This window comes from Schistocerca nitens, chromosome 1 (assembly GCF_023898315.1).
Source record: "Schistocerca nitens isolate TAMUIC-IGC-003100 chromosome 1, iqSchNite1.1, whole genome shotgun sequence".
NCBI lineage: Eukaryota > Metazoa > Arthropoda > Insecta > Orthoptera > Acrididae > Schistocerca > Schistocerca nitens.
Window position 1 is genome coordinate 1,189,917,217 of NC_064614.1, and position 11,504 is coordinate 1,189,928,720.

At 44.1% G+C, this 11,504-nt stretch overlaps 1 protein-coding gene across 1 annotated transcript; it reads right to left on the reverse strand.

Moving 5' to 3' along the window:
* Positions 1 to 4,406: 4,406 nt before the first annotated feature.
* Positions 4,407 to 11,044, reverse strand: LOC126239414 (cuticle protein 67-like). The gene is made up of 2 exons (XM_049947859.1): positions 10,987 to 11,044; positions 4,407 to 4,999 (listed from the first exon to the last, which is right to left on the reverse strand). Exons 1-2 carry the CDS (start codon positions 10,993 to 10,995, stop codon positions 4,487 to 4,489), a joined length of 522 nt encoding a protein of 173 aa, XP_049803816.1. The 5' UTR covers positions 10,996 to 11,044; the 3' UTR covers positions 4,407 to 4,486.
* Between the last annotated feature and the right edge of the window lie 460 nt (positions 11,045 to 11,504).

Genomic DNA, 11,504 nt, shown 5'->3' on the forward strand with positions numbered 1-11,504 from the left:
GTATTGTATCATATTTGATTTAAACATATGTACTGACGTAAGTACCATTGCGTAATAAGGGAAATAGAATTATTTCAACTTGACACAAATATGGTTATTTAACGGAGTTTTTCGCTACGACATGCAAGTGTAAAATTTTCTTGATGTTTAAGCTACATCATCTACCAGCAGTAACTTGAGATTTCGAAAAGTTTCACCATCATCTGGCGCTGAGTGACTGCCCGGAATAACGAGTTATTATTCGTGAAGTGACGACACATTAGGCGAGATTTTGAATGATGCGGCAATGCTGGAAATGGACGGTAGAGATAGTACCCGACCTTATAAAGAAAAATGACGGGGATCTTTGACTAGATTATGCTACTAAGCATGTTTAACAGAATTGGGGACTCCATTCTCTTTCCTGTGTTTCACCTAAAATTACAAGCCTGTAGTACAAGAGATGAGCATACGGAATCGGTGTATTTACTGCTTATATTTGTTTAAATTTCACACTTTTCATAATTTCTCTCTAATACTTACTAACAATTTTTATTTCTAATTTTAAAAGACTTTATTTGGCCATAAATGGCATATGTTGTGGCGTAACAAGCTAGTCACGCCACACTGAGGAGGAAGCCGAAAGGCACGCGTACACACACGCCGACTGGCGTCAAGTCTGGAACAGGATACGTAATGACTGCTATAAAGAAAATACGTAGCTTTGGAATATACTTAACTTTTAATGTTTCCTTTGGTACATCTCTCTTGACTATACAAATGAGACTCGTAAGATACATGCACTGTGATAATTGGCGCCTTGCTAAGTCGTAGCCATTAACTTAGCTGAGGGCTATTCTGTCTATCGGCAAATGAGAGCAAAGGCTTCGTCAGTATAGTCGCTAGCAACGTCGTCGTACAACTGGGGCGAGTTCTCGTACGTCTCTCGAGACCTGCCGTGTGGTGGCGCTCGGTCTGCGATCACTCAGTGGCGACACGCGGGTCCGACATGTACTAATGGACCGCGGCCGATTTAAGCTACCACCTAGCAAGTGTGGTGTCTGGCTGTGACACCACAGCATAAACTTCGCACTTTACTATACCTTGGTTACGAAATTTTTCATCACATTTTCTTATTCGTTAAATCAAGAACAGTAATAATTTTTCGAAAGCAATCTAGATTTTAATAAAAAAAAAACAGTCATATAAAAGAAAGTATATAATCTTTACTATTTTGGTGATGTGTCATAATCCGCAATTTCTACAAAACTTCCTTTCAGAATTATGTCTAATAATACAATGATTTTTATTTTTATAAATTTTATTTATGTCAGGAGGTGCATTTTTTTTGTAACTGTTCACTTGTCTATGCAGAAAACTATGTACAAATGTTAATTTCGCCAGTTGCCGGTTTTGGAACAATCTACAACTTCACGCTGTAATATATCATGTCATATGTGCTGGAAGTAATTACTCTTTGTCTCAGGCTCGTATAAGACAGTCTTCGTCTGGACGCGAAGCAGTAAAGTAGTGTTTTTTCTGCAGACAAAATGCGCGCCAAGAATGACTTCATGTTTTGAAAACTGTTATTTGCACTGAAAATACATTTGGAATGCTTTACAGATTTCTTGAGTGATGACAGTGATCAGTATAAAATCCGTGTATACTTGAAAGAAGACTCTCTTTAGCCATGTATCGAACACTGATGCATTTTGCCTTAGATGCATGGGAAAAAGAAAGGAAATATGGAAATGTGAATGTATCTTCACTAATGATCGACAAGCCTGGTCCTGTACATCATTCCCTTTGGAGGCATAAATACATTCACGAAAGAAAATGAGTATTACAATTTTTTCCCATTATATCATCCATTTAGATCTGTTTCCAACATTGCTGGTTCTCGTAGTACGCTAAAGAGCCAAAGAAACTGGTACTCCTGCCTAATGTCGTGTATGGCCCCCGCGAGCACGCAGAATTGCCGCAACACGAACTGACAAAGACTCGAATAATGTCTGAAGTACTGCTGGAGGGACCTGATACCATGAATCCTGCAGAGCTGTCCATAAATCCATATGCGTACGAGGTGGTGGAGATCTCTTCTGAACTGCACGTTGCAAGGTATCCCGATCAATAATCCATGATCAATAATGTTCATGTCTGGGGAGTTCGGTGGCCAGCGGAAGTGTCTGAACTCAGAAAACTGTTCTGGAGCCACGCTGTACCAATATTGGACGGGTGGGGTGTCGCCTCGTCCTGCTGGAATTGCCCAAGTCCAACCAAGTTAAACCAAAAGAATGGCCCTGAATAAGAAGCAATCATGACAATAACCTATACATTTCATTAAGCACTTACCTCACAAAAATCTTCAGTACGCCAACTATTGCAATTCAGCGAGCGTCAGTACTGCCAGCTAAATAAAAGATTCTGACTTCTAAAGCCACCAACTACTAATACGCATGTGGTTAGCAAAGGAAAGAGTTTATTGCAATCCAAATAATGTATTTTTTACCTTAATAATGTGACATCCAGTTCAAACACGAATATAAATCGTCATTGACATCCAGTACAAAGTTATATAATCATGAATAATTTTCAGTCTCCAAGTCGGATACTTCCAGATCGTTAGCCTACGCTAAGACTTCAGACCTCTGCCCTCCATCAACGCTAATTTCTCTCATCTAACATCCACCACTGCTGGCTGTTCACCTCCAACTGCCCAACAGTACTTCCATCACTGCTGGCGAATAACTTCCAACTGCCCACTACTGGCGGTGAACTTCCAAAAAACGAGTCCAACCAGCCACAGAGTCTCTTGCAAAGAAAGCGCAGTCAGAGATCCAATGCAAAGCGCTACACAGTGCTGCCAACACAGAAGCAGCCCACTAACAAAGTGATTGGTGGTGATGAAGATTCCCGGAATCTCCATGCGTTGCTGGATGCCGTTCATTTCCACCCAGCAGCATCAATGAATTAAATGATCATGGTATGAATACGTGACTGATACGTGTGAGCAATTAGTTACAGCTTTCTTAGTTCCAGGTCTCGGAATGATCATGCCACAAATGCTGCGCCGGGCAAGCAGACGCACGTGGCAGCAAATCCACTTCTTCGCCGAGAATGGAGATCAGCACACAGAGAGAGTTTGAAATATGTAAGAAGTACGTAAGAACATCCTTGCATGCATTTCTTTCTGCTACGTACGAAGGGCGTTTAATAAGTAATGCAACAATTTTTTTTTCTCGGCCATTTTTGGCTGGAAAAATGCGGAATTTGTAGTGGGGGAATCGTGAAATATTCCCGCTTTGGCTCCTATGGCCTTCAAAATGGCGTCTGTAACGGAGGGGCGTTCAAAACAGAGAACTGTCACTGAGTTTCTTTTGGCGAAACACCACAGCGTCGCAGTTATTCATGGGCGCTTGCAGAATGTCTGCAGAGATCTGGAAGTGAACAAAAGCACGGTGGGTCGTTGGGAGAGGTGTCTGCCGTCACCTCACGAGGTCGCACAAACCTGTCAGATCCCCGACGTGCCGGCTGGCATCACTCGGCTGTGACTCCTGCACTGTTGGAACGTGCGGACACACTCATTCAAAGTGATCGACGGATCACAATCAGACACCTCGCTGCACATATCGATGTCTGCGCACCAGAGAGAAGCTCACAAAACTTTACTGAACTATTTTTCATCCACCCTACAGCCCCGACATCGCACCTTCAGACTTCCATCTGTTTGGCCCACAGAAAGATTCACTCTGCGGGAAGCAGTACGTGGTTGATGGCGAGGTTATTGCTCCACCAAGACGTTGCCTCCTACGTCAACCAGTATAGTAGTACCAAGTGTGCATACAGACCCTCACAGTAAGTTGGTGTAATACTGTTGCAATGAGCGGAGATTATGTTGAAAAATGTAGTTTTGTACCCAAAAGAGTGGAGAATAAGTATATTGGAGTTCTAAATAAATCCAATCTGGTTTCAGAAAAAAAAAAACAAAAAAAAATGCGTTGCTTTACTTTTTCAATGCCACTCCAACTAGAGAGACGTTTCATGTTCTTTTCATGTTGCTTCTTGTTTCAATACAAAACTAAAACTAAACTCCGTCCGAATACGCCTCGGGAAGCCCAACGGTGCCGACCGACCGCCGTATCATCCGCAACCGAAAGGCGTCACTGGATATGGATATAGGAGGCATGTGGTTAGCACGCCACTCTCCCGGATATTGTCACTTTTCGTGACCGAAATCGCTGCTTCACAGTTAAGCAGTTACTCAATTGACCTCACAAGGGCTCAGCATATTATTTCAATACAATAACATTAAACCTTTACGATCTTGACTTCCGGCCCACCCTGTAGATATGTTGCTTCTTCTCCCCAGTGGTGCGTTTTGTGGAGTCTATTGAAGGAGATAATAAATATCAATAAGAGCCAGACTGTTACGATTCGAAAGATTTATTTACATGAAGCACAGAATAAATACAGTCAGAGATGAGATGGTAGTATGGTGACAGGCTGTCTACCAGGCGTAAGACAGAGCAGGGGCGCTGTAAGACAGGTGGGCGACGGCGGGGGCGGCGGAGTAGGCTACTCCCAGCAGGCCGTGGGCGGCAACGGCGGGAGCGGCGTAGGCGGCGGGGGCGGCGTAGGCGCGCGCGTAGGCAGGGGCGGCGTAGGCGGCGGGGGCGGCGTAGGCGCGTGCGTAGGCAGGGGCGGCGTAGGACACAGCAGGGGCGGCCACGTGGGCGACGGCGTCGTTGCTGACGCGCACGTCAGACTTGCTGACGCTGGAGTAGGGCGTGTCGATGGTCTTGGAATAGGTGGACACCTGTCCCAGGTTGCCGTAGCTCCTCAGGATGTTGGAGTGCTGGGAGGTGATGGCCGCGGGGGCGGCGGCGTGGGCGCCGTAGGCGGCGTAGGCGGGGGCGCCGTAGGCAACGGCGGGGGCGGCGCCGTAGGCCACAGCGGGGGCGGCGTAGCCTCCCAGGTAGCCGGCGTTGGCGACAGCCAGGACGGTGGCGAGAACCAGGAACTGTAAAAGGGACATTGCTGTTGGTAATATGCCACAAGGCACAATGGTTTCAACGTTATTTCGGACATCATTATGTAAACTCTCAGCATCTAAAAGATCAAACAAAGGAATATGGGCCCATGTGATACCTCGTACTGCTCGTGCTGTTCCTTGATAACCAACCCTAAGAGGAAACAGTAATTTCCTCTACAAGTCTAATACAGGATATACTGTACTCATATTTCAGTGTCTTAACATTTCATTGTGTGCACCTAAATCTCAGACTACTTAGGCTGACTTTTTTTTATACCTAGTGAGATCAGTGTTAAAAGGATATCTTGGCAAACCCAACTTACCAGAGTAATTTGATAATTTCTCAAAAGGTAACTTTCATTTTCTGCAAATTACTAATTATGTAATTATGTGTACAATACTGACCACAGTACATCTAATGCAATTGTGTGTACTCAAGATATGATCTGAACTATAAAAGGATAAGACCTCTAGTACTGAAACTAACTGTACAGGATTCTAATCTGGCTTTGAAATACGCCCATGAGATGCAATATTCTCCAAGTTAAGGACTGTAGTATGATGTAATGAAAGATTTCTTCTCAGCACAAGAATCAGCTAAAGGAATTGTAGCCCAATAATCCAGTTTCCGCAATTCCACTGCAAGGCGTAATATCGGTGACATCGTTGGAGATGTTAAGTTTAGAGTTCATACCGGTACTTCATTTGCGAGTGAGATTGCTACTCGTAGATTTTACGAGTATTTCCCCTTTTGAAGACATCGTAGGTAATCTTCAGATGCAGTGTAAATTTGGCGTACTATTTTAGGTAACAATGTGCACTCTTGTTTGTAAATAGCATTGTTTCCTGTTCCATGGGAAAATGTGCGACGCAACAAATTGCTCTGATAGCTTGCTGTACTGAGTAATACATGTTAAGTCTGTCAGCATATGTTTACATCGATGCATAAGATAAGACGTAGAAGTCTGTGGAATTTTATGAGTGAGAGAAGAACAATATCAGAACAAGCAACAAATCTGTAGTTCATGAATACCACGAGAAATAGTTCACAAATATACCTTGTTCCGTCTACTTGTGTGCGATCGTTTTACGAACATCTCAAGATACGGTACTTGCTTTCGTAATCGTGATGTTTTTTTAACGATAAGGACAGTATGAGAAAGCTGGGAAGGCGAATGTTGTACACCTTCATGTCGATGAATGTGCAAGCGGTCTGGCGTATAAGCTAAAGTAGCAGGTTCGAATCCTGCCTCGGGCATGGATGTGTGTGATGTCCTTAGGTTAGTTAGACTTAAGTAGTTTTAAGTCTAGGGAACAGATGACCTCATATGTTAAGTCCCATAGTGCTTAGAGCCATTTTGAATCTGACGTATATAAGCACCTTTAATTGACATTTAAATCTGCATATACACGACGCTATTCACTGTAGAGTGCAAGGCGGAGGGTGTCTCGTAACAAAGTTAGCGATTCCATATCCTGTTCCGATCGCGAGTTGAACAATGTCAGTACGCCACTGCACATTCCCTAATCTCTCTGTTATCTTATTCTCATTATACCTAAGCGAGACAAACAGTGACTTCACTAGAATGGTCGCACAGACTTCCTCGAATAATGTTTCTCTAAATATTTACACAATGCGATGCGCTTAAGATATTTCTCGTTAGAGGCGTTATCTTAATTTTATTCACAGAGAGCTGACATTCATCACACAAAGAGGAAGTTTGATCAAAGCACTAGAGACACGATATGAAATGAACCCATTATTCGCCTAATCGAAAATAATACACAAATTAGAAGTTACAAATGAGTTAGCAAACGCACCAAAAGTATTGTTATGTTTACCTAGAACTCCAAATTCTCGAATAACTCTCCGTATCACAGAAGCGAGTGTCTACAGTTTTGTGTTTGTCGTGAAAGGGAGAGCACTTACTCTTTACGAGAGATTGAAAGTGCTTAGAAAAAGCACTTTCAGTCCAAAGGTGGACAGTCTTCAGGCCGTATTCCAAAATGGATTTGTGGTGACGGATCCACGAAGCAGGAACTGCAGAAGCCTCCAGATACCGTCAACTGGCAGCTGACAGCATCAGGAGACTTCCGCAGTTCCTGTTCTGTGGATCCGTCTCCACAAATCAGCTTTGGAGTACAGTCTAAAGGTGGAAGACGGTCCTTGGAACCGGCCACCAATAAATGTGATTTCGCGATTTACGAGGCTTTCCTAAGTACAGTTGTGAAACTGATCGCTGTTTTCCCAAAATGTTTTCGAAAATATGTGAGCGATTGAAAATATTTTCTATCACGTGAGCTTCAAGAATCGCCTGGAAGCTCCAAAAAGTGCGTGAAAGATCGAACAGTTCCGAGATGACTAACAAAGGAAAAAGTGAGCGCTGCAACCTGTCTGGCAAAGACACAAGTAATTGCGGTTTAGTTTTTCTACCACAAAGAGAGACGCCTTAATGTCTGTAAATCCCAACTCTGGAGGAAAGAAAGATGCACATAGTGTTCTGCGAACTGGAGGGTGTGGGTGGAGGGGGCAGAAGTGAATACAGCACGGAAAAGTATTTGTTCTTGAACAAACCCCTCAGTTATCCTGTGATTCTTCATCAGAAACCTGCCGCGAGTAGAATCCTGATTCAAGGACAGTGGCGTAGGCGCCAAAGGACAAAAAGCCCCTGAAAAAGCAAGAAATCGACACCATCGTGCTACATTTGTCAACTGGCTACTACTGTTATGCCACAGAGTACGAACGCAGAGAATTGCAGGGCAATATCGCTCACGCGTCTCTCTTGCACGGTCCTAAGACATATTCGAAGTTGAAACACGTCGTTCCCTCCATGAGCTACCTAAAAAAAAAAAAAAAAAAGCGAAACTGACATTGGGTTTGCTCCAAGCAATCGTAATAGGACCCTCTCAGTACACAAAAACGATTTATCAGATAGGATCAGCAGCACTGTAATCCACAGGGTGGCCGTCCATTGGTTAGCGCTGCTGTCTCAAGATCCTTACAATACCGGGTTCGATTTCTGGCGAGGATGGTGATATTCTCCGCTCAGAGACTGGGCGTTCTGCAATTGTCACAATCATTTTATCATCATCGACGCACAAGTAACCGGAGTGACGTCAAATAGAAAGACTTGCACTAGGCAGCAGTACAATCCCAGGCGGGGTCTCTCAACAAGTATGTCATACGATCGTTCCCCCTCCCCGCTCCACCCTCCGACCAGTAATGCCATAAGATCGTGCATTCTTTTTGTTTCTTGCAGCAGTATATTTAGACAAAGTGATTAGTGCTGAAAGACGGTATTAAGTCCCATCGTGTTTTAGAGGCAATACTGAGAACCCATGTGAAAGATCACGTAAAGTCTGTGTTGGCGACGGCGAATGGGAGACTTAGATTTATTTGAAGGTGGTTACTGCGCTGCATCTGTAAGGGAAATCGCGTTCAAGACATTCGTTCGAGCAGTTTTAGAGAACGGTTCCAGTGTTCGGAGTTCGGACAATACACATGTAACGAATTGGGAGGCACGCTGCAGGTATTGTAACACATCCTTATAGACCACACGAAAGTGTAACCGAAATGCTCGGAGAACTTAAATGGGAATTGCTGGAAGAAAGACGACATAGTTCTCCCGAAACCTTTTGGGTAATTTTAGGAAACTTATTTGCATTCGAAGAAGGTTGTCTGTCCACTATGCTGTTAACATCGAATATCTGGCGTAAGTTCCATAAGAATAAGTAGAGATAGATTAGGCCATATAGAACATATAGACTGCGATTTTTGTCTTCCTCCATAAGCCAACGGAACAGGACAGAAAATATATATTCCTATGAGATACAGGCAACGGCCTTGCCACAGTAGATACACCGGTTCCCGTCAGATCACCGAAGTTAAGCGCTGTCGGGTGTGGGTGGCACTGAATGGGTGACCATCGGGGCCGCCATGCCCTGTTACCATTTTTCGGGGTGCACTCAGCCTCGTGATGCCAATTGAGGAGCTACTCAATAGCGGCTCCGGTCAAAGAAAACCATCATAAGGACCGGGAGAGGTGTGCTGACCCCACGCCCCTCCTATCCGCATCCTTATCTGAGGATGACACGGCGATCAGATGGCCACTTGTGGCCCGAAGACGGAGTGCTATGAGAAGCCATCCGCTAGCTATTGTCCAGTGGCTGGAGTATACTAGGTAATGAGCCAACGACTCCCACGCAGAGTGACGGCTACTATATACGTGGTAGATGTGTGTCATTACGCTCTTTCACAGCCATTGTCACGAGCCACCCAGATTTCACCTTTCTGTGAGTTCTCTAAATCGATTTAGGTAAACGCCTGAGTGCTTCCATTCAATAGGGTACCGGCGATACAGGCGATTTAGATTTAATTCCCCCCTCCCCCCCTCCCCCCCTCCCCCCCTCCCTTGTCAAATCTGAGCTGGTGCTCCGGCACTGACCTCCTCGTCGTCTAAGGAAGATGAAGCCATAAACACCTTTCTTCGAATTACTAGTCTCGACAATACTCTTCTGTGAGTGTGACGGAGTAAATGGTGTGAAATGCTCCTACATTTCGGTCAGTATTATATGCAACCTTCAGCAGTGTGACTGCGTAGATCTAGGCGTTATTAACTTGATGATGGCCAACCGCAACGGGACCGAAACAGAGATTTAGTACAGTATGCTGTTTAGTATTTCATTTTTGTATATATGCTTATTTCGGCTTTCGGCTTTATTTTCTTCATCAGTACATCTGCAAACAATAGCATTTATTTATATTTTACATAATAAATAACTTACAACGTATTTTTTTTCACATTGGATATTGTACTCACATCCTGACGTTGTAAACGGACATTTGCCAACTTTGAGTAAACTATCACTGCTGTCCATAGTCGCTGGATGTAACACTTTTTTTGAGTAACGTTTTAAAGTTGTTGGATGATGTGATGTTGCACATATATTATAACGCGTATTTTGTTATTTTGACAGGCGTAGAAATTCTACTTTGAAGGCTAGGTATTCACTCAAAGATATTTATGTTGTTGCGGGTCGTGTATCTATGGAACTGTTATTGGTGCATTTGTTATCTGTGGTGTTTTGGTTATCCGTTGACCCTATATCAAATTTCACTAAAATGTGTGTGCTTGAAATAGTTTTGTTCATACAGTGTAGCGAGAGGATAATGCTTAGTGTGTATGTATATTCCTCCAAGGTATTCGTGATTTGACTTTTCGTGTTTTGTGCAGGATTTGCAGCGCGTTTTCAATTTTGTCAACTTCGTATTTTTCATTTTTGAGGTGTTACAAAATTTTGGGTTGGTTGTTATTTGTTTCTCTCCTGTGTTATCTGAATCCTACGATTAAATTTCGTCCCGGCTGTCGTACATTAAATTTTGTGCAGTTATTTCAGTTAATTTTCTAAATTTTAGGTTCTAAATGTTTCGGGAGTATGGCTTTTCGTGAACGTAGTTTTGTGCTAATATTTAATGTTATGAAAGCTAATTTCACGTTTGCGTTTTTTTGGAGTAGGGTCTTTATTTTATCGGAAAGTTTTGCAGTATAGATTACAAACACGTCAATAACAGTTCCATAGATACACGACCCGCAACCACATAAATATCTACGAAGATAGTAACTGTTCTCGAAAGAACAGATACCATTGACGACGGTGCAGCTTCTCTTGAATAAATGACAATTAATTGAAAGCCGCAGCTGCCGACAGGTGGTGTTGATATACCTCGATGGGGACAACCGAAAATGTGTGCCCGACTGGGACTCGAACCCGGGATCTCCTGCTTACATGGCAGACGCTCTACCCATCTGAGGCCGAAATAAAATGTGAATCAACATACTGTCTTATATTTCTCTGCATAATGTCCTATTGTGACACAGTAAATGCTGCAGGTCCCATAATAAAGAAACAAGTGACCAAAACATAGAGGCATACGACGCGACGCTGTCAGAGTCCCAGGATCGGGCGGTACTCACTTTGTACATGGTGGTGGTGGTGGTGAGTGGTCGCTGCGGGTGCGGGTCCTCTGGAGAGCTGGAGTGCTGTGTGCCCGGCCAGTGTCGGCGCGCCGTTTTATACCCGCCACCTGAGCCGCCGTCGACGCCCAGCCGGACAAGATTCGCGGAGCCGCCCGTCTCCCCGCGCCCCTCCCCCGCCCGTCGCATTTCAATAGCGCCGCCAGGACAGGACCGCCGTTTTCGGACAGGCGGTTATTAGCCGCCACCTGCCGTGTTGTACCGGCCCGCCGGTTGCGTGACGACCACACCAGGTCGGTCGGTACTTAAAACCAGGGTCGCCGGGTTTTTTTTTTTCTGGACAGAGTTGAGGTTTTCTACGTACCTGACTATTCTAAACGGCAATCTATTTTTCCGAGATGACAGCCCTAAAGTTAGGATTAACATGTTTTGATACAAATTTCGTATATATTACAATTGTTGGATTAAAGGGGACCATTCACCGGAAGCAGAGGCGTAGAGTTGTCGAGAGGCACATA